The 22321-nt window shown below is 38.1% G+C and overlaps 4 protein-coding genes across 5 annotated transcripts; 1 reads left to right on the top strand and 3 right to left on the bottom strand.

The window, feature by feature from the left end:
* Window positions 1–875: 875 nt before the first annotated feature.
* Window positions 876–8932, bottom strand: OEP80 (outer envelope protein of 80 kDa). Its single transcript, XM_086600135.1, has 16 exons — window positions 8301–8932; window positions 8126–8219; window positions 7961–8043; window positions 7755–7852; window positions 7605–7674; window positions 6337–6430; window positions 5472–5553; window positions 5302–5337; window positions 4827–4980; window positions 4612–4752; window positions 3562–3632; window positions 3351–3429; window positions 3128–3243; window positions 2875–3022; window positions 1715–1784; window positions 876–1132 (listed from the first exon to the last, which is right to left on the bottom strand). Exons 1-16 carry the CDS (start codon window positions 8826–8828, stop codon window positions 978–980), a joined length of 2019 nt encoding a protein of 672 aa, XP_086456261.1. The 5' UTR covers window positions 8829–8932; the 3' UTR covers window positions 876–977.
* A 111-nt stretch (window positions 8933–9043) lies between these two features.
* Window positions 9044–11437, bottom strand: LOC147507430 (aldehyde oxidase GLOX1-like). Its single transcript, XM_086600136.1, has 3 exons — window positions 10810–11437; window positions 10489–10649; window positions 9044–10368 (listed from the first exon to the last, which is right to left on the bottom strand). The coding sequence occupies exons 1-3, from the start codon at window positions 11320–11322 to the stop codon at window positions 9177–9179; spliced, it is 1866 nt and encodes a 621-aa protein (XP_086456262.1). The 5' UTR covers window positions 11323–11437; the 3' UTR covers window positions 9044–9176.
* Window positions 11438–12581: 1144 nt separating this feature from the next.
* Window positions 12582–17755, top strand: LOC147507429 (polyprotein of EF-Ts, chloroplastic-like). Of its 2 annotated transcripts, none has more exons than XM_086600133.1 (4): window positions 12582–12813; window positions 13606–15486; window positions 15913–16615; window positions 16807–17755. In XM_086600133.1, exons 2-4 carry the CDS (start codon window positions 14562–14564, stop codon window positions 17441–17443), a joined length of 2265 nt encoding a protein of 754 aa, XP_086456259.1. In that variant the 5' UTR covers window positions 12582–12813; window positions 13606–14561; the 3' UTR covers window positions 17444–17755. The 2 variants fall into 2 exon arrangements, with proteins under 2 accessions (XP_086456259.1, XP_086456258.1); XM_086600132.1 differs by having other exon boundaries at window positions 12674–12813; window positions 13606–15522.
* Window positions 17756–17945: 190 nt separating this feature from the next.
* On the bottom strand, window positions 17946–20253 carry GULLO3 (D-arabinono-1,4-lactone oxidase family protein). Its single transcript, XM_086600134.1, is given in 4 exon segments — window positions 17946–18270; window positions 18273–18941; window positions 19050–19305; window positions 19431–20253. Coding segments are annotated over 4 exon segments (1749 nt in total). The 5' UTR covers window positions 20109–20253; the 3' UTR covers window positions 17946–18124.
* Between the last annotated feature and the right edge of the window lie 2068 nt (window positions 20254–22321).

Here is a 22321-nt window from a genome sequence, read left to right as displayed (position 1 = left end):
TTCTTGCTTTTCACGATATGGGTTTATGCAATGTTTGTGGCTTATAATGATTTATTCTTGCTTTCCACTTCAGACTTAGCAAGCTGCAAAGAACGCTGCACTTGGCAAGAATTTAGTATCCTGTTTGATGAATGAGTTGGGAGTATATGATTTGACGAATGATGTTATTGAAAGATTTTTCCAATGTGGTTCCAAGTCAATTACGCCGCCACCTGTCTGGTTCACAACAAATTTGTTTTAGTGTGTCTGTGACTTCCAACATCAATTCCCTTTTGTTATGAGGTAAGATATTGCTGCTCTTAGAAAGTTGAGAGGAAGTTACTACTCTTTGATAATTATCACTGCATTATGGTTGGTGAGAAAGATGGCATAAAGGGCCTTATGTGAGGCAGTTTCGGACCCACTTATATGAAATATTGATTCTTAAAGTACTATTTACATGAACTTCATGTATGGTTTTATTTATTATGGTCTAACTAATGTTATTTAGATGCAAACAGGAGCAATTAAAAGTGAATGAGTTGCTTACATCTACAAAATCATCAATACATACAGATTTATTGGAGGTTTCTCAGGATTTGCACCATTTTAGGTGTGCTGCTACTTAATAGGTCAACAATTGTTGTATAAAAACTAGCTGTTCATGTAAAAGAAATGTAAAAGAAAAATATCAAATGGTCTGTTCACAATAATGATATTTGTCATTGTGCTGAAGGTAAGAACCGTCCTGCTCAATAATTCAGTCACAACATAGGTGTTTCCCTGTGATAATGCTAAGCCATCTTTTTCCCATAATACCTAAAGCTCTTGAATTTCTCGCCAATGTGATAAGCCTATAATGTGAACACGTGCATCGCATGTGCATGATGCTAGTGAAAAAAACAGGACGAACAAATGTTTCATAAAAAGATGGCATAAACAAAATAATAAATAGAAGACCAGACCACTGTACAGGGTAAACAAAAGAGTAACCACTTTTAGTTTCGATGGCCAACACCAAAATGAAACCTCCTTGCATGTCTGTCGTTAAAAGCATACTCCAGACGTAAAGGCCCCAAAGGTGAGTCCACACGGATACCAAACCCATATCCATAGCCACTTCCCGGTTTTAATCTTGCTCCGGCAGGATCACCTAATATTCATACAACCATTAGTAGGAAGCATTTGAAGGCTGCTGCAAACATTTTTGAAATCCCACTTCAGAAAGTATTAAAATACGTGCTTCATATACGCTCCACCTGTGTGAAACGAAGTCCTTGCATGCAGCAGGACTGCAGGAGGCAAAGGTCTACCAAGCAACAAGACCATTTATAACTAGTGACTTTCCAGAAATGAGGGCTTAACAGCCCTACTACCTGAAGGAGGGATTACACTCAATGGTATGATCTTTGGAGTCAAAGGATGCATCACACATTTACACTGAATTATATCAGATATCCCCAAATAAGGAGACATTACTCGATTATAAGGATCTTGAACTTATACGTCTATCTACACTTTTTCACTATTATATATGAGCATACTTATTTTCAAATTCAAACTTGTGACACAAACAAGCACCAATTGGCAATTTTACCATCAGATGGTATATCGTCTAACAAATATTAGCTTCAGGGTGGTATGTTATTCTGATTCTGTTCACCTAACTTTTTATTATTATTGGCTTATTCTAAATAAAACCCCGTGAAATGAAAATAAAGTACAAGAAACATACCAGGCACCATTGGCCCTGATCCAAGATCACTTCCATAGTCAGCAAATAATGCTCCTTCTACAGGCCCAAACTGCATGGGAGATGCAAAAGAGCTATTGAGAATTGAAAGACAGCACATAATGATACCAACATTAAAGGTTTAAAAAAATGTTTTGATGTCGGATGATCAAGACAGAGATAGCCTAAATGTATGCTTCTTAAACTCTGTTCGACAAACAGATGACTACCACTTCAGAAATAAGTCAAAACATAAGTTAATAGCTACTGCACATCATCTCTTGCTGTCATTAATTGAAATAAAAGAGGTATTTAGGCATCAACATGGTAACCATGACAACCACCTCATAATGTTAGCAACAGTGAAGGTTTCAAAAAATGTTTCGATGTCGGATGATCAAGACAGAGATACCCTATATGTATGCTTCTCAAACTGTATTCGACAAACAGATGACTTCCACTTCATAAATAGGGCTAAACTTAAGTTAATAGGTGCTGCAGATCACCCCATGCTGTCATTAATTGAAATAAAAGAGAAGGTCTTTAGGCATCAACATGGCAATGACAACAACCAGCTAGGTTGAGACCCCATTTGCCATCCCACCTATAACAAGGAAGCCTTCCTTTGCACAGTACCAATTGTGACAACAACCCAAGAAACAAGACAGTAGGCTCTGAATCAACTGTAAAGTTATAGCAATTGAAACCACTATACGCTGGTTCAACCATGGTGGAAAACCATTGCAACACCTTTATTTGGTGATAAGATCTCAATCCATGGTCCAGCGTTATAAAAATCCCACTATTTAGTTCCACACAACAAAACCAAGCGATCCTAACTTGCGCAAGTAACCCTTCCTCTTATCCCCATTCACAAAGCTAGTGATTTCTTGACGGGCATATCGATGCCCCAATCCTTGAGACTGTGAGGTGATGTAACATCCCAGCCAGCCTCACAGGTGACCAAAATCCTGTGCTTCACCAATAATTAGCAATAGCTTCTTTATTTCTAGTTTGTGGAAAATTTGTATGTAGTATATCCATCAGCAACCAGTTTTAAATCTAACTCGTTAAAGATAAACAGCATTTGCATGAAAACAGGTGAATCACGTACAGCAAACTAAATGACATGAAAGAGCAGGAACTCTATGCTAAGTACATACCATTGGAAAAGACACTTCTCCACTACCAACCACATACGATCGACCAGAGCCAACAGCACCTTCCTCATAACCTCTGACACTGTTAGTTCCACCAATAGCAAATGCTTCATGGGGAGAGAAACTTCCCAAAACATGACCACCAGATAAACTACGCGGCAAGAAAAACAATATAAGTAACATTTACGGCCCTATCTATGAAATGCTTACTTTCTTCAAAAGCTGTCATGTTAACCCAAACAGAAGGAAATCATACCTCAAAAGAAAGCGAGCAGGACCAAGTTCCACACCCTTCCTAGCACGAGCATTAACTCGGTTGAAACTTAACCACTCGGCCATAACAGGAAGACCCTGTTCCATGTTGAACACTAACTGCAATAACAAAGTGTCCAGTGAGATGATGGTAGAATCCCACTGATGCTATATGTTATATATTCAAACAAATGCCAGCAACTTGAAGTTTAAGAAAAATAAGTTACCATTGAAGACCCATGGTCACCAGAATCAGTGTAGACGCTTTCAAGTTTGGCGAGTAGCATGTCATCATGTGTATTACCACTGGATCAGGAACAAATTTAAAATAAGAGATCAGATATTATAATGACAGCTATAACAAGCTATCCAGCATAATAAATCATTCAGATGAATTTTAGACTAGAGGTATAAACAAGCAAGGTTTGGCACGCATACCTAGCAGTAAGTGGGCTGCTGTAATAATCCTTTCTAAGAGGATTCCCTCTTTCATCACGAGCACCAGCACGCTGAGAAGTTTCAATTTAAAACATATATTGAAAAGTGTATAAGCAACACTGCCACAATATTGTGATAATATATAAACTCTTGCTAAGTGATTAGCACACTGACATGTCCGTCAAATTCTGATATTATTATGTATTCTTTTCTTTTTCAATTGGTAAAGTAGAGACATTTTACAAATTACCAAGAGAGAACATTAGGGTTGTGTAGGATGAGATATCCTACCCTACAACAGTGGGAATAGAAAATGTAGAAAAAATAGAGTACATAACAAAAGAGCATACTAGCCCGTGCTCATCAACGACTCCCGTCTAAAGACAAAATTCCTGAACAGGTATCCCACCATTCATCCAGATTTTGAACAAAACTTACTATCTCATGTCATTAAAAATTTAAAAGTTCATGCAAATTGCAAAGCATACAAGAAATGTAATGACAAATTGATACACAGCACGAAAATCACATTATCAACATGCATACATCAATTCAAACATATATCCAAATAAACTAAGACATCTAAAAGGTGTTTAGTACTGTACATGAATATGACTATCTTCCCACCTACACTTACAATACAAAAAAGGTATATTCATGCTAGAAGAGTTAAATAATATCAGAAAAACCAAAAACATATAGTAATACATTACCATTACAAGGATGCAGATAACAGAATAAGAGTTATTCATTGTTCTTTTTTTTTTCAATTGTCAAGTTATTTCAAACAACGACAGTCTAAATATCAATGTATGCTGCGTGAAGGTAATAGGATACAAAGTGGGACTGAAACCCAAAGGTTGGTCATGGATCCAGGAACCAGTGCCAAGCCAGGGCAAGGCAACTTTTATAATCCTTCCTATACATGAATACTGTGATATATGACAAATCATGTCAAACACATCTTCCAGATACCCCTACTATTTAGATTCTAAAAGCCTAAAACAGGTACCACAGTTAATACTTAATACTGAAGAATCAATGAAATACCTGATAAATAATCCCAGCTGTTCCACTCCAGTTTGGCCTTATCGGTCGACTGAATTCAATACCAGCTGTTATCCTACCTATGGTCACGTTACTACTATCAGGTTGATTACCATGAACAAGAGTTCCCGGGGTTCTTGAATTCTATAAACAAAAGGTACTAGTTAGACAACTTTCTATTGATGAAAAATGAACAAAATTAGAATATCTTTACCAACCTGGACCATGATTGATCTAGATGTGCGCTTATCATCTCCTTCAATCCAGGGATCTGTATAATTGATGCGGAAAATAGAGTCAATTTGCCCCCTTTCCCATGAAACATTTAGCTTTTGGTTTCTCCCAAAAACATTTCTGTGAGAGTATGCAAAGCTGCAAACACAAGTCAAAGAAAGACAAGTTAAACCAAAGTAGAAGCGAATAATCAGATCAAACAAAGAACTTGGAAGTGGTTCCAGCAAAAAAAAAAATCACATATTTACACTGTTACTATTACAAGAGACAAGTCAAACAAATAACAGGTTCCAGTGAGTGACAGGACCACAGTAGGCTAGAAATCATCTAACCACGGAATGAAATTATTTTAATTTTTCATATGTAGGCCTCATCTTTTGGCGGATTGCAGTATGCTTAAAGCATAAGAATATGATAGCTTCATGCAAATTAGTTAATAACTAAAGAGCAAACAGTTACCTTCCAACTAGTCCTGATAATGGACCACTAGTTATCCTGCAAATCAAAAGTAGAACAAAGGAAACGTTATGCACCTATATGAAGGGGATATTGGAAAAAACATTGAGTTAAATAGAAGGTAAAAGTCAGTAAGATAACTTAGCACAACTACCCTCTATAACAAAACTCACCCACTTGAAATTCCACCACCAGCGGAGAAGCCACCACTAACACGCTCAACAACATTCATTATCAAATCAACCTTTCCAGTATCTGCATGTTGCAACAAGAATCTGAAATTAAAATACATAAATCCCCAGTACATTAGCCTACATAAGTGCATCCCTATTATATATGAATGTCTTCTTTTAACAGTTAATATTCAAAATACACAGTTTCTTGTTTTCAAAAGTAAGACTTCTCTTAATGATAATCCTGCATAAATCTCAGTTCTCCCTTCACCCAAAATCATAGGAGACTCGAGAGCTGAAATTTGAGTCCATAGCAGCATTCAGGAGCAATTTCAATTTTGTACTTTTTATTATTCCATTATTCTTATTTATAAACCTATCTCTCATGAGGAAGGTTGCTCAAGGAGAAAAAGATTCAAAGTAAAGCACCAGCTCTTTATACTGCACTAGGATCCATGTATGAATAAACATCCCAGGGTACAGTTTTAGAAACATATGTAGGATATATAAGATGACTTGACGATGGTGACCTTATAAGGCAACAAGAAAAGAACTATCAATTAAAATGGTCAGCGGAGTCCATGGACTACGAGTTTAACAGTTAGAATATGAGTTTCTAAAAAGCCAGATTGGTTGGACAACAATTGAAATGTCTTCCCACTGGATTTATCAAATCTTTTCATAAAGCTTGAAAATTTGATGGTTACATTTTATTATATCTTCTTTGTCTTATGGAAGTGTCTGATTTATTTATCAAGAGAAAAGATTATAGAAATGTCTGACTTAGAATGTACAGATAAGACTTAAAGAAAATAAACAAGTCCATTTGTGACGACAAATAACAAGATTAAGACACCGGATTTACCTCCTGCTGGCTGAGGAATAATGCTAACATCTTCCATAATTCCCATTGTCAACACAGTCTCAACATCTCTTTTTCCTTGAAGCAAACTGTAGACCTACATAAGTAGATGTTATAAGAAACCCTTACTAATGTTATGTTTGCTAATGTTTTAAGTTTTAACCCACTTGATAACATATTATGTTAAATAAAAATGAAAATTTGTAATTGAGATCTCAAACAATGGGAATACACAAATAACACAATAGTACAGTACACTTCGCATGGAGCGTTTTCAACATAAAGAGCCAAATAATAAAGGAAATTACTGGTTTTTCTGATGACATCCAGAAATTTTAATGCAGGAAAATTGAAGAAGACTTGTCCTCTGTTACTACAATATTGGTTCCTAAATATTTGTTTAGACTATCTCCCTCAACCAACTCATCATTTGGAAGAACTGTTCTCAGAGCAGCCTATCTCTACCCTCAATCATCCTTCATGAGTTTTGTCTCTGTTTACTGTCTTGTTAATTAACTCCCTTAGCACCTAAAGAAGAAAGTTTCCATATTTATTTACATACTAGTCAACTTACCAAGCCATTTATCATCTTACTTCCTACACCAATGTGCTTTCCTTGTTCCCAAAAGTTCAGTCCTTACAGCCTGAAGCACCCTTGCTGCCTATTTGATCTGTTTACCTGGACAAAAGCACCATAGGCTTCGTCTTGTGACCCAAAAAAGAAAAAAACTCCTGACATAGTCTCATATGATCAATCGTTGTTGCCTGTTGTCAACTTCTATATTAGAAATGAACTCCTCCAAATGTCAATATTATCTCAGGACTCCTGCTAGCTTCAAATATTGCATTGTCCGTCCAAAAATGGAAAAGCTGTCTGTCTATAGGGCCTAGGCTCTGTTACCAAGCATGACTGCATGAGTAGAATGTATGACTCTCTGATCACTATTCATTTCGTTTGGACCAATTATATATGCAACCCTAGGTAATATCCATCTCAAATATGTTTACAAGTATCCCCACTCTATTGTGAGTGAGATACTCGTCCATTCTTTCCAGCAAGAATGCAGTCTCACTTGAGTGTTTCAAAAGATGTTACTGAAAAATGAGGAAAGTTCATTCAACTTTCAAAGTAGGAAACAAGGTTGGGAAAGACACACTTGGAAGAAACATAAAACATGTAGACAGGCTAAAACAAATTTATTTCTTCATCTACTTCATCAGGATTCAGGAATATAATTATTTTCAAAGTCTTAAAAGTTTATATGACAAACCTGTCCTTTCTTGGTAGTAAGTTGCCGAAGAATAGTTTCTGGCTTTGTTTTCCCAGTAGTTGGCTCACCGCTGAAAAACCATTGAATATGTATTACAGCTCTCAGGTTTTGTTTCGAGTGTAATCAGTAAATGAAAAGCAAAATTCTTACGTCCGCTTATCAAGGAAACGTATGGTGATATTGTTGACCTCAGCTTCTGAAACTTGCAGCCTAATAATTCCACCTGAAAGTATTTCAAGATCTGAAACCTGCAAAGACAATTACCAAAGGAAAGATTGGTCAACAAGAAGGTTGCATGGTAAGGAACCGAACCCAACATTTAAAAATGCATATAGCATATCAAAGGAAGTACATACTAAACCAAATAGTCCACGCTCTCTATACCATCCATCAATCGAATGTACAACCTCATTTAAGCGCCGGATATTGACAATTTTTCCTGCACAACTGGCATCAAACGTTAAAATCAAAACATCCTTGATGCACAGCAAGACATTATGGAAGAGGGGCAGGGGGCATACCATGTCCATCACGGAATGCATCTTCCAAAAACTTTGATGGAAGAACATTAGCTCCTTCGCATACCAACCCTTGAAAGTCTTGGTTTGGTTCTACCTTGTACCAGTATACCACAACCAAACACGTTATACATCTAACAATGACATTACATTACATTCAAGTAATACATTATTATACCTGAAACACGAGTCGAATACCATCACGGGTATCAACAGCAACAGGCATACAAGAACAAAAGTACCCACGTGCCATAATCCTATGAACATCTTCTTGAACTTCGCAAACCGTAAGTGCCGAATTAGGCCTACAAGCTTTCAAAGCCATAGAAGCCTCAGCTTCTAAATCTTTCCTCTCAAGTTCCTCTCCATCTTTATTCCTTATCAAAACTTCACTAATCAAAACCCTTTCAGACTCATTCTGATTATTCTGATTATTATTATTATTATTATTTAACAACGCCAACGATGACTCATCTTGTTTATTAGCTAATGCAAGTGTAGATGAACAAAGTAATGATGAGTTGTTAGTTTTGACACGTTTTGTTATTGATGATATGAAATTAGTAAATGATTGGCGTGTTTTTAGGAGATTTGAAGTTAGGGTTTGGGAACAAAAGGGGAGTGTGGTGGTGGGGGAGTAAATGTTTAGTGTTGGGAGTTTAATTGATGATTGGGTGAATTTAACATCTTCGTTTTCATTTGACATTTTTTTTTTTTATTTGATAAACCCTAATTATTTTTTTTTTTTTTTTGAAGGTGGTGGTGATTTATAAACCCTAATTTTTTTTTATCCGCCAATTTTTTTTTGTTTTTATGAAATGTGGAGCGGGAAGATTTTTTTTATTAATTTCAGTACACAGCCTTGACTCTTGACAAAGTCAATGCATGGTCACTTGATAAAAGTCAACACAAAAATGAAAATGAGAAGAAACAAAACTGATATATATATATATATTTAGGACATGTCTATATTAAGAGAAGAAGTAGTGTGTGCACAACTGCACATAGGTCGGAGGATACAATGAAGTAATAGAAAAGTTATGATGAGCTTCAGTTATTTTGTAAGTTTAACCCATACTGCTTTGCTTGGCAATCCACGGTAAACGGCAAAGAGCATGTAGTAACCAGGGGGAGCAATGGCACCATTTTCTGGTGTAGTAACTTGGACACGGAAAGATCCATTCCGAGCTTTGGAGACGGCGCCCTTTGCCAAAACAAGTAGCCTTTGGTTCATGGAGTAACCGTGAGTGGTGAATGGTGGTGAATAAATATGGACCTTGAGGTCTGTGTTCTTGACTTCGCCAACACCGTTCACAGCAACATTTAACTGGAACGCGTTACCATATTTCAATGTTTTGCCTTTAAAATTGTTTTCAATCCGTGGAGTATAGGCGGCTAACAATGGGTCGAGGTAGGGTGGAGAGAATTTTTCGACTCTCAATTCAGTTGGATACTTAACGCCACTATATTTGTAGCCATTGTTGGTGCTGCTTCCGGCAACTAAGATCTTTCCCTCGGGCAAAACACCAGCAGTTGAATGGTACATACGGGGAATGGTGGATGGTTCTAGCTCTTTGAATCTTTGGTCTTTTGGTTTTGTGGGTCTGTAGAGTACAGGGCTGAAATATGGGTTTTCGGCGAATTCCCAGCCAGAACATCCTGTCTTAGCGCCATTGATCATGAGAAGATCTCCTGTTGGTAAAATGAGCATGTCTGCCATCACTCTTGGTGCCGGCATTGTTTCAATTTTCCATTTAGCATTAGTATCTGTTATCTTAATCCTTCCACAAGTTTGCAATGCAGGCAATAATGGTAGCTTAGCTTCAGCCGTCTTGTATGCCTCTTTAGGTGCACCTCCACAAATTACAACTTCAACGGGAATGTGTTTACCCTTCTTGCGAGTGTCGAGTTTTATTGGCAGTACAGCTGAAGCTCCTGTGCCAGGGTAGTTTCTAGCACCACCAGGCAAGTCTGGGAACTTGCGGATAGTCTTTCCGGTCTTGGGGTTGAATAGGATAGAACGATAGTTAGCAAAGATGAAGAGGTTTCCATCTGTGGAAAGGTGTACGTGAGGGTAGAGATTGTTCTCTGACCCTGGAATATTGTCAGTGGTCTCTACTAGAAGCGGTAGCGCATAAGCCTTGTGGTTATTTTGTCCAGCAGCTGGAATAAATTCATAGTTAGGCATGTTGCGACCCCCCACCACAATGAAACTACCATCAGGTAGAATTTGCTGTGTAGAATACCTGTATAGACAAAACAAAACCAAAAACATATTATACATACCGACGAGAGAACCACAGTGCACCGAATGGACCATATTTAAAATAAAACAGAACAGAAAATTCATCACTGTTAAACATTACCATCTAATATCTGAAAGTGTTTTTGGATATTCCTTCCAGTCACACGTATCGCAGGTTTCTAGGTATCTCACAGCATGTCCTCCATCACCCCACCCACCGGCTTGGATAAGTGTACCGTCAACATTGAGCCCACCGGACGAGCACCATGTGTCGGTTTCAACCTGTAACAAAGCTTGTTAGCGCCCTGGAAAGCAAGAGATCAATCCCAGATAAAACATGTTATAAGAACGTGAGCTTGCACAGACATGCATTATAATGTGCACACAGAATAATGCACCATCAGTTTATCAGAGGAGGCCAAAAGGATCATATAAAGCAGACCTTTAGGGGTCTAACAGCAGTAGTCGTTATATCGTACTCTGCAGAATGAGCCCAACAATCTACGGTGTCCTTCAGCTGGCGGCAGTTTCCTTTGGGCAATTGAAGTTGGGATGGGCCGAGAACAGTGGAATCGAACATAACCGCTTTGTTATTAGGAAGAACGATAAGGTGCATGGCCGAAATGCCAGCATTGGCGCTTACGAGTTCCCATGCACCCTTATAGACTGTCTCAAAATCATTTGGTGCTACCTTACTATCAGCTGGTAAATCCTGTTCTTTTAATGGATCATTGATTTGTATTGGAGCAGTTTGTTCTGATGGATTGGGTTCTGTAATTGGTTTATTTTCGTGTTGTCCGAATGGATTGAAATTGCCGATTGGACCAGCATTTGTTCTTGCTCCTGTTCTAAATCTCCAAGTGAAGGGATTAAATGGGTTGAAGATATTTACATGGGCATTTGTAAGCCCAATGAATAGGAAAAGAAGACACAGGGCTCTAAACGAATTAGCCATTGCGAAGAGAAACCAAAGGGAAAGGGAATCAATGAACCCTGCACTCCTTTCACCCTTGCCTTCTCCCTCCTCCTCTTATGTATTTCTCCTCTTCTCCTTATTGTTTTCTCCCTTCTTTTGGGAGCTTGAATGGTTCTCCATATATATGCTATTCATAGAGTTATATTTAGGACCTCTATTCTGGAAGAAAATGCCAAAATACTAAAAGGTTGTCAGTTGTTAGCTTGTTGCAACTTTTTTAGAAAAATTTTGGTCAAGTCATAATGCTATTTTAAGATGAAATATGAAAAACTGCCTAGACTAAAATATTTTGAACCGAGTCATGCGATAATTTTGTTAAAATACCAGTGCATTTCAGAGAAATCATAACTAAACAGTCTGTTTCTCAAGTTGTTTAGATTAACTAAATTCTATAATCAGGAACTCAATTTGGAGTGATAAATAAGTTCTGCGTTGGCGCTGTTGAATATCATTTCTGGATTTGGATTCGTGATTTGAGGTCAAGCTAGCCCATCCCGGCCCGGCCCAGTCAGTTGGTCATACAACATGCTGTCTTAGCCCTATTGGTGAATGGGTTATGGAGATGGCCCAGTACACACCAGTAATGCTATACCGACCCACTTATTTGACTTACTATTTGAACCTACTAAAAGCATCTCTAGGTGATGGTAGTATACTTTTCAAATTTGAATAAAATTTTTGGAGAATTTGGTCGCAAATTTCGACTAACTTTAGGTGGTCACAAATTCCATTAGCAAAAAACAACTCACGCGACAGTTGGAGTGTCGCATGAACAATTTCAAAACAACTCACACGACATTAGGAGTAGTGTCTTTGTCATGATCTCAAGATGATCTTGGTCAAAGTTAAAAAAAAAAATAGCGACATTTGCAATGACGCGCTGCATCCACATCCAAATTGTCAAATTTGCGAACAAGAATGCGAACGAACAGGTGATGCGACCGAATTTGAAGCCACCTAGAGTTGAAATTTCGGAAAATTCCAAAATATTTTTTCAAATTTGAAGATTTTGACATGTTATACTACCACCTATAGATTCTCTAATGTGTCAAAAGTCATAATCATTAATTTACACATAAATATGTGTCTGTATGTATTGCAATGCAAACCAACATTATCCAAATAGTAAGTCGGCAATAGTAGGTCTAAAAAAAATTGGCCCGTATAGCACTACTCACTTTTATAGATATCCATGGGAATTGACATTTGAGAAGTGTTCTTTTTATCTCAAGCCTTTTGATGCACAATTGCACAGAATGAATGTAGTAACTGAAAGAGAATTGAGAAATAAACAGGACTTTTAAATTCTGGGGCCTTGATTACACAGATACAAAAGTGGGACCTGACCCATTAAATTTCTAAAACAGATAAGGAACAGAATGCCCGCCTTTCATTTGTTATATCTACTCAAGATTGAGATACAAACTCACAGTGTCTAAGAAACCGATAAGATAACAAAAAGAAAAGAAGGTAACAACCTTTCTCTATGGAAATTCAAAGTGTTTATATTCTCATTCACTGCTATGTGTTTTTTAAATTGTCTTGTCTTATATTATATACTTGGAAATGTAATACTATATGGTTGTTGTTTGGGGTTTAAGGGGTTTAGTTGTTCATTTTTAACAAGCATGAGATGTTGTTATGCTGTGTTGGGTTGTTGGGCAGTTTAGAAATACTTGTTTCATTGAATTGATTGGATTAGTGTTTCTGCGCTCCATTTTGTGCCTTATCTGATGTAAAGTCGAAGCCCGAGCCCCGAAGACCAATTCACTTAAATTTTCAGGGGTAATCTAGCAAAATGCGCTGGTGGAACTGAAATAACCTGAAGTTTGGTTGCAATGTAGATGCAAACGTTGTAGAGTGGACATTGAATGTAGTTTCTGAAACCACCATTTGAAAATTTCTCTTTTGTCAAATCTGTGAAAAATGGGAATTAGAAAACTTACAGGTTATTACTCAATTAACAATTAATTCTACCCAAACTCATTAATCAAAATTTTATGTCGTTATATCAAGCAAAGCAAAAGTCTATGTGTTTGTCATATGGATATCAGATTAAGCAAAGCCATATTTGTTGATTCGAGCTACACCCCAACCCCTATATGATATGATGATGTGTTAGTATTACGACTTTATTTGTAGTTTAGTGGACTTTCATCTTGTCATTAACAAATTAATCTGTTGCTTTTTGCCTTCTTGCTAGTGTGTTGCATGTAAGATTTATTCAAGTTATTGAGGCTCACCAGTTTATCTTCTATGCAGGCCAAGAATGAAAATTTTGTTTGCCACTTCAGATTAGATCTCCCTTTAAGTTTAGTTGTTGTCAGAATGATGCCTGTACTTCCTTGTTCAACAAACAATATCACTCTTGTCCATGGAGCTACCTTGGGCTCAAGAAATAATTATCATTTAAGAAGGTCCAGTTTGTTGCAAAAGTCTAGAAGACAAAAATTGTCCTCTCAATGGTTCCCCAAACCGCTATCAACGTCTATAAGAGTATTGCCTGATTACAGAAGCAGTTGTAGATTAAGAGTCCATATCTTAGCAGCTACAGGGACTGACGTAGCAGTAGAGGAACCAAGTTCAACCACTGCAGGTGAAGATGCTGATGGGACATCAGAAGTTCCAACAAATGCTGTTGAAACAATTGAAGAATCCACCTCGACTGAAGAGGCATCAACTACTCCTGGTTCTCAATCTAAACGTCCACGCCCTGCGAGAAGAAGCGATTTGCCAACACTGAAAAATGAGGAACTGCTGCCTGGTGCAACATTTACTGGGAAAGTAAAATCTATTCAGCCATTCGGTGCTTTTGTTGACTTTGGAGCTTTCACTGATGGCCTAGTTCATGTTTCCCAGTTGAGTGATAGCTTTGTTAAGGATGTCAAAGATGTTGTCTCCATTGGGCAAGAGGTGAAAGTGAGGTTAGTGGAAGCAAATCTGGAGACAAAACGGATTTCTCTGACTATGCGTGCTGATGATGATATCAGTAAGTTGCAACAACGTAAAGACTCTTCTGGCGCTAACAGTGATAAGTCTAGACCAGGAAGAAAGCCCCAAAAAGCTCGAAGTTTGTTAAGGGACAAGACGTCGAGGGCACTGTTAAGAACACAAACAGGGCAGGGGCTTTTATATCTCTCCCTGAAGGAGAAGAAGGGTTCCTCCCGGTATCAGAGGAATATAATGAAGGTTTTGCAAGTTTGACAGACAGATCCTCAATGGAGATTGGTCAAGAAGTTAGTGTCAGGGTTTTGCGTATTACTAGGGGACAGGTTACCTTAACAATGAAGAAAGAAGAAGACATAGAAGAGTCAAATTCAAAAGTTATCCAGGGGGTGGTGCATGTAGCCACCAACCCCTTTGCACGTGCTTTCCGTGAGAATAAGGATATTGCTGCATTTTTGGATCAGACAGAGAGCATGCAGAAATCAGCTCAAGCTTCAGTTGTTACAGAAAATCCAGAAAAGATAGAAGGAAAAATCAGTACAACTGAAAGCCTGTCTGAAACTTCCAAACTGCAGGAAACGAGCGATGAGGGACAACTAAGTTTTTCATCTACTGTGGATGATGTGGTTAAAGATGATATAACATCTCCCGTGGAGACTGACAAGGAAGTAGAAGCATCAGGCACTTCATTGAATGATGCAGTTAATGATGGTAAAGCATCTCCAGAGGAGGTTGAAATAGATGTGGAAGCATCTCACACTCCATCGGACCTGGCCCCTGCAGAACCTGTAAGTGCTGATGAGAACCCTGAAGACACGGTCTCTAGTTCATTGAAGAGCGTGGATGCAGCGAATGAGAGCATACAGAAAGAGGAGAGCTCTGAAAGTTTGACTCCCGAGGATAGCGTGTCCACTTCGTTAACAGAGGAAAATACTGTAACAGATGTGGTGAAGGATAATGCCGTTGAATCTATCTCAAAAGCCGAAGTTGGCGCTGACCATATTACTCCCACTGAAAATGTTGATAGTGCAGAAGCTCTAGAAAGTCGAGCTGAGGATTCCGTAGTGAAGGATGAAGTAAAGGACGCTTCACCTTCCACCGTAGAGAATGCAATACCATCTCCCTCACCAGATGGAGATACGAAAGCAGAACCTATTCCTGAGAAGAATGGCAGTGTCACTACCTCAAGTGGGCAAGGTGGGAATCTGTCTTCCCAAGATACCACTGTGAAAGGTTCATAGCCTTCTTATTTAATTTATTATTTCTTTCGCTTCTGCAACTCTAATGTGCTTATTCTCAATATTCTGTTTAAGTTTTTAGTATGTTTTTTAAAATTTATAAAAATATTATCATTGGACATCATCTCAGTTATCAAAACTAAGGTTGTGTACATATTTCTTTTTACATTTTTCAATTTCTTAGCTTATTTAGTCCAAGTAAATCCATATGAAATGGCTTCAGCACAATTTTAACAAAAATCAATTGTTGGCTGCTTGATTCAGTGAAGCCCTAGAATATTGTTTGAAGTGAAAAATGGAAAACATTATTATTCTGTTAAAATTCAACATCTCTGAAAGGTATGTCCCTTCCTTCAAGTTTGATTTGGTTGTGCATATAATGCAGCAACTATATCCCCAGCTCTTGTTAAGCAGCTTCGTGAAGAAACAGGAGCAGGAATGATGGATTGCAAAAAAGCCCTCGCTGAAACTGGAGGTGACCTTGTTAAAGCTCAGGAGTTCCTAAGAAAGAAAGGTCTAGCAAGTGCGGATAAGAAAGCCAGTAGGGTCACAGCTGAAGGTAGGATTGGATCATACATTCATGATAGCAGGATTGGGGTCCTAATTGAAGTGAACTGTGAAACGGATTTTGTCTCTCGGGGTGACATCTTCAAAGAGTTAGTTGACGATCTTGCCATGCAAGTGGCTGCCTGCCCACAAGTACAGTATCTTGTAACTGAAGACGTTGCTGAGGATAAAGTAAACAAGGAAAGAGAGATTGAAATGCAGAAGGAAGATTTATTGTCAAAACCAGAACAGATCAGATCTAAGATTGTGGAAGGTCGGATTAGGAAGAGGCTTGAGGATCTGGCACTGCTGGAGCAGCCATACATAAAGAATGATAAGTTGGTCGTGAAAGATTTGGTGAAACAAACAATTGCAACAGTTGGAGAGAATATAAAAGTGAAGAGATTTGTACGGTATAATCTTGGAGAAGGTTTAGAGAAAAAGAGCCAGGATTTTGCTGCAGAAGTGGCTGCCCAAACTGCAACAAAAGCATTGCCTGTTGCACAACCTGCTGCAGTTGAAACCAAGGAAGTTGATGAGAGGTAAACCAGTTTAGTCCCTTTAGCCATTGTCTTAAACAGGCTATGTAAAGTCATTTGGCTCAACATCATTTGACTTTACATACTTGCTATTTTAGGTCATTTCTCTGAATCCAACTACTTTTCTTGGTTGTTTCACAGTGTAATCTTGTCAAGATTATTTTTTGAAGCTATTTCTTTAATTTTAACTACAGACCACCAAAAGTGACAGTTTCAGCATCATTGGTTAAACAACTCCGAGAAGAAACAGGGGCAGGCATGATGGACTGCAAGAAAGCTCTTGCAGAAACTGGAGGAGATCTTGAAAAGGCACAAGAATATCTCAGAAAGAAGGGTCTGTCAACTGCTGATAAGAAATCCAGTAGGCTAGCTGCAGAAGGTAGGATAGGTTCCTACATCCATGACTCGCGTATTGGAGTTCTAATTGAGGTCAACTGCGAGACAGATTTTGTTGGTCGAAGTGAGAAGTTCAAGGAGTTAGTCGATGATCTCGCAATGCAGGTTGTAGCATGCCCACTAGTGCAGTTTGTCTCCATAGAAGACATCTCAGAGAGCACAAAGAGCAAGGAGAAAGAACTAGAGATGCAGAGAGAGGACTTGAAATCAAAGCCTGAGAACATTAGAGAAAAGATTGTTGAGGGACGAGTCTCAAAGAGGCTTGGAGAGCTAGTTCTTTTGGAGCAACCCTTCATCAAGGACGACAGTCTACTTGTCAAGGACTTGGTAAAGCAGACTGTTGCTGCAATAGGAGAGAACATAAAGGTTAGGAGGTTTGTTCGTTTTACCCTTGGGGAGACAACAGAGGATTCAGAAGCCAAAACTGCAGTATGAGAGTTGCGAACCAAGAGTCTAGAGAAAAAGGCACTTCTGCCATTCCAGGTATTGACCATGGGAATGTTTTGCGGGGCTACTCCATTAGGACCAGGCTAGTGTTTTTTGTTTTTTTGAGCAAGCTAATAGGCCTTTTGGGGAAGAGTAATGTACTTTTCTTTGCTGTCATATAATTGTTGTTAGTTTTTTTTAAAAAAAAAAAAAAAATATATATTATATTTATTTTTGTCTTGTATAAGTTGACATTCAAATTTTGAGAGATTGAAATGGTTTTCATTCTTAATGCAAAAGGTGAAACTTGTATTTAGAATCTTTCTTTGTTGTCATTTCTAATCTCATATATGGGTACAAATAAAAGCAGGAAGAGGCTCTAACGATTTTAAAAACTGACCATTCTGGAGTACTATTACAAGCATTTGCCTAGCTTAGCTGGAGTGGGCATGCTCCTATAGGATGTTAATAAAGCATGTTGTATAGTTTCTGATTGTTCATTGCTCTGTAATTTAAACATCAAGATCCCATTGCTTTTTTTTTTTTTTTTGGGAAAAAAAGGGTGCTTCAAGCTACAAAATTATATCCTTAACAGCTGCAGAAGTAATGAATCATGTAATAGTTGTGCCACTGAGCTTCCTCAGTAGCTAATCTAGTAGCCACCCTTTGTTCGTTATTGCTCCTTACATGTCAGACCATTGATGAAGGTGAGTATCTGCAGACCCGAGCTTTATCATAAACTAGGCCTGGTTTGCAGAAGTACCCCTTGGCTGGGTTACAGTGTCTATCTTCTGAACATATGCATTGCCCTTCCAAGGCACACCCATCCCTTTTATTGTCTCCTTCCCGAAGAGTATATCATCTGACCAGTTACTAGAGAACATGTTTTGTGGGTCTAGCTGCTTCTTTGCCGCAAGGAACTTAGTGAATTTAGGATACTTTTGTTGCACACCCAAGAATGCAAGGTTCCTATTTTTGGCCCAGTGTGGTTTAGCCCCATACTTGAAGAACGCCATTTGCTCCACCTCTTCCCAAACATCTTGATTCAGTCTTGGCGTTGTAGGATCATCGGCTCGATAATAGTTGAAGTCAAGTACAACAGAGTCCTCAGAGTGGCCCAAGTATGCCGCAGAACCCTTGATGAAACGTATCAGGAATCCATTGTAAACATCTACTCCGCAGAAGTTATCTGGATTCAGATCTCTTAGTTTCTTTACATCATGAATGAAGTCTCTAAATTTTGAAGCGGGAAATATAGCTGTAGTCTCATAAAAGAATAGTCCTTCGATTCTTGGATCCCAGGCGCACGTGCTTAGGGTGCTTGTCGTAGGTGAATGTAAACATGAACCCGAGGTTTGCATTCGTCCCTGCGGACCTACTACTGGGTAGCCAGTGAAGATTAGATTGTTATTCTTCAAGCCATTGGCAGCTAATTTCTTGAATCCCACCACTGAAGCTGCCATTGCACACTTCCCTTTCACATTACGTGCAGTCTCCAAAGCTTTCTCTGTAAAATGACATTTCAAAAGATGCTTGAGAGTTGAGACTTGTGACATCTACTAGACGTCTACACTACTAGTCAAAGAACTCACTGTGATAAATTATATATCCCCACCTGTAGCTCTCACAGATTTGGAGACTAACACTAAATTTGCTTGGAAACCAATAAAGTCATTTATTCCATCTCCAGAGCTATTTAAAGGAACTCGATCATCATATCTGTACACAGCTACATGTCTTGATGGATACCAAGTGATGTCTGCAAATTCATGTTTCTGAGCGAGATCCATGAATTCGTCTTGAAAACTAGTATCATTGTTGAAAATGTTGATGATGCTTCTCTTGAATCCAGGCACCAGTGAGAGTTTTACCTATAGATTATATTTCAGATATTACATGAATAATTCTAACTTTCATCAATTTCTACGTTCCTAGTGGCCTGTATATCATTTGTATTGCTTGAAGTGCAAATAAGAACCATAATAAAATTACTGACCTTTGATATGACACCCAACATTCCTAAAGAAACTATCGCTGCGTTAAAATTTGGATTTAGATTTTCAAGCTCGACTATTTTAGCATAATCTTCAGATTTTCCTGCAGGAACGACAAGGTTGAGACCAATAACATGATCATGAACAGCCCCTCCTTTTCCCCACCATGAACTCCCATGTGCGCCTGTGCTTATGAGTCCACCTATGCTCACACCTTCCCAATATGGAGCAGCCACTAAACTCAATCCAGCAGCTTCCACTTTATCAATCAGATCTCTCAGTCCAACGCCTGCATCCGCTGTAACCGCCATATTCCTACTATCGATCACAATGCCTGAGTTGTACATTGCCGTGCTCAAAAGAATAGTATTTTCTGGTGCACTTGCAGGACAAGCCAGTTTTGGAATGGTATGGGAGAATTTGCTAATTACTTTTATCTTTTGTTTCTTACTGTTGGCCTGAGCCACAACCGACCGAATCTCTTCCTCTGTTGTTGGATAGGAAATACTTGAAGCATGACATTCCTTCCGGTCACCCCATGCACCATATGAGTTTTGAAGAACGCAACCTGTTGCGTTGCAGTTAACTGGAGGGGGTGGTGGCATAGCATGGGTGTGGAGTGGGGATGCACTCAGCATGAGTATCAACAGACCATGGATGAGCCAAACCAAGCAATCCATTGATGCCTGCTTCTCTTCCTTGCAAGTTATGTATTGATTATCGTAGACTAAACTAAGCCTTTGAAGTTAAACGAGAGAATAAAACAGTTTCTTGAAGTAGAATTTAAGATACTGAAATATAGGATTCTTTATTTTGGAATTTATTTACGAAACCAAAATTGAATTCTCTTGATTTATGGAGCTCAAAATCCTCCTCTGACTTTGTTGACTTTCCATCCAAGGTTGTGCGTTATTGATTTCTTTCATTTGTAGCTATTTCTTTTGCCATAAGCAACCACGTTTCCATATATGCATCATGAAATGAAGTTATATCTTAATTTGTTACCTTAGTTAGGATTAGCAAGTATCTTGTAATCTTAATAAGAGTATTATCTTTTTCTAGATATGTGGATTTAGGAGATTTTCTGTATGCTTGTATATATATCTACTGTTTTATATCAATAAAATTATCAGAAATATTCAGTAAAATATCTTTGACATGGTATCAAGAGCCAACTCCGATTTCCTTTTCATTACCCCATTACTATAGGAATCGGAGTTTTTTTTTAGTGTTTTGATTTTTTTCTTATCATATAATACAATCTGTTATACTATATGAGATTGTATTTATTACCCTCTTCTTCATTATCGTTCTTGTCTATTGATCTAGTTCATTGTTTATGTTCTATATCATAATGACAGACTTACCTACCAATAATGATTCCATTGTTGTGCATTCTAATAACGATTCCACTGTCATGTCTTTTAACTCGAAGAGTCACTTAGTCACTGCTGCCGGATTTATTGCCCAGTCAGATATATCTAACTCTACTCTTATTGCTTTTACTGGAAATAGTGATTGGATAATTGACACGGCTGCTATTGATCATATGACTTGCGATCGCTATAAATTTAACCATTTCTCCTCTAGTTGTTCTAAATCAGTCATTACTAATGCTAATGGTATGTCATCTCCAGTTGTTGGTGTTGGCACTACATCTCTGTCCTCTTCTTTATCTATCCATGATGTTTTATTTGTTCTATCAATAAACTGTAATCTTCTCTCTGTTAGCTAATTAACCAAATCTCATAATTGTGTTGCCTTGTTCTTTCCTACTCACTGTATTTTTCATAACACCCTTACTAAGGAGAGGATTGGCAGTGGTAAACAAAGTGGAGGATTGTACTATCTGGAAGATGGTTTTCAATGGTCCAATTAAGGAGTCCAAGCTCATGTTATGAGTGACGATAAGGTTAATAAAAATAAAGGCGAGATTTGGATTCGGCATAGACGACTAGGACATCCCTCATTTGGTTATCTTAGGAGATTATTTCTATTTTTATTTAATGGTTGTAGTCTTTCTGATTTTGCTTGTGAAACATGTGTAATGGCGAAAATCCATCGTACTATTTTCTCTTCGAGTGATAATAGAGCCGATGCTCTTTTTTCTTTAGTTCATTCAGATGTTTGGGGTCCTGCCCCACGTCCTACACATAACAGGATGAAATGGTTTATTACTTTTGTCGATAACTGCACTTGAATGACTTGGGTATATTTTTTGAAACATAAAAGTGATGTCTGTACAATTTTTCCCCTTTTCCATCAGATGGTGCTCACACGGTTTGGAATCTCTGTAAAAGTTGTTTACTAATGGGGGTGAGTATTTCAAAAAGGAATTGACTGGCTTTATGCATACGGCTGGTATTCTACATCAAACCTCTTGCTCTTATTCCCCTCAGCAAAATGGGGTTGCCGAACGAAAAAACAGACATCTTTTAGAGGTCACTTGGTCTTTATTAATTGGTGGTCATGTCCCATCTCACTTAAGGGGCAAAGCTTTGACCACTGCTGTTTACTTGATGAATCATACACCTTCTAGTGTTGTCCAATTTCGGGGACCCTTAGATGTGTTTTATGATCACTGTATGCTTCCGCCCATTGTTCATTTAGCACCCTATATCTTCGGATGTGTGGTGTGTGTTCACTTACATACACAACAACACACCAAACTTGATCCACGTGCGTTGAAGTATGTCTTTGTTGGGTATGGCTCAACTCAGAAGGGTTATAATTGTTATCATCCATCTTCTAAAAAAAAAAATTGTCTCAATGGATGTCATTTTCCATGAACACGACCTTTTTTATACGGAGATCACTGATTCTTCACTTCAGGAGGAGAATAGAAATGAAATACAAAATCATGATGATATAATGGTCTTTGATTTATCGAGAC

The sequence above is a fragment of the Coptis chinensis genome, chromosome 3, assembly GCF_015680905.1.
Source record: "Coptis chinensis isolate HL-2020 chromosome 3, ASM1568090v1, whole genome shotgun sequence".
Taxonomy (NCBI): domain Eukaryota; kingdom Viridiplantae; phylum Streptophyta; class Magnoliopsida; order Ranunculales; family Ranunculaceae; genus Coptis; species Coptis chinensis.
This window is presented reverse-complemented; position numbering and strand designations above follow the sequence as displayed.

Excerpts from the sequence above, each read along its gene's own strand:
- OEP80 (XM_086600135.1), bottom strand. The coding sequence starts at position 8,828 with ATGTCAAATGAAAACGAAGATGTTAAATTCACCCAATCATCAATTAAA. Across the intron at positions 4,753-4,826 it reads CTAGATCAATCATGGTCCAG|AATTCAAGAACCCCGGGAAC; the intron begins GTTGGTAAAGAT and ends TTTTGTTTATAG. Across the intron at positions 1,133-1,714 it reads ATCAGGGCCAATGGTGCCTG|GTGATCCTGCCGGAGCAAGA; the intron begins GTATGTTTCTTG and ends TATGAATATTAG.
- LOC147507430 (XM_086600136.1), bottom strand. The coding sequence starts at position 11,322 with ATGGCTAATTCGTTTAGAGCCCTGTGTCTTCTTTTCCTATTCATTGGG. Across the intron at positions 10,650-10,809 it reads CTGCTGTTAGACCCCTAAAG|GTTGAAACCGACACATGGTG; the intron begins GTCTGCTTTATA and ends GCTTTGTTACAG. Across the intron at positions 10,369-10,488 it reads ACACTTTCAGATATTAGATG|GTATTCTACACAGCAAATTC; the intron begins GTAATGTTTAAC and ends TTGTCTATACAG.
- LOC147507429 (XM_086600132.1), top strand. The coding sequence starts at position 14,562 with ATGGAGATTGGTCAAGAAGTTAGTGTCAGGGTTTTGCGTATTACTAGG. Across the intron at positions 15,523-15,912 it reads CCAAGATACCACTGTGAAAG|CAACTATATCCCCAGCTCTT; the intron begins GTTCATAGCCTT and ends CATATAATGCAG. Across the intron at positions 16,616-16,806 it reads ACCAAGGAAGTTGATGAGAG|ACCACCAAAAGTGACAGTTT; the intron begins GTAAACCAGTTT and ends TTTTAACTACAG.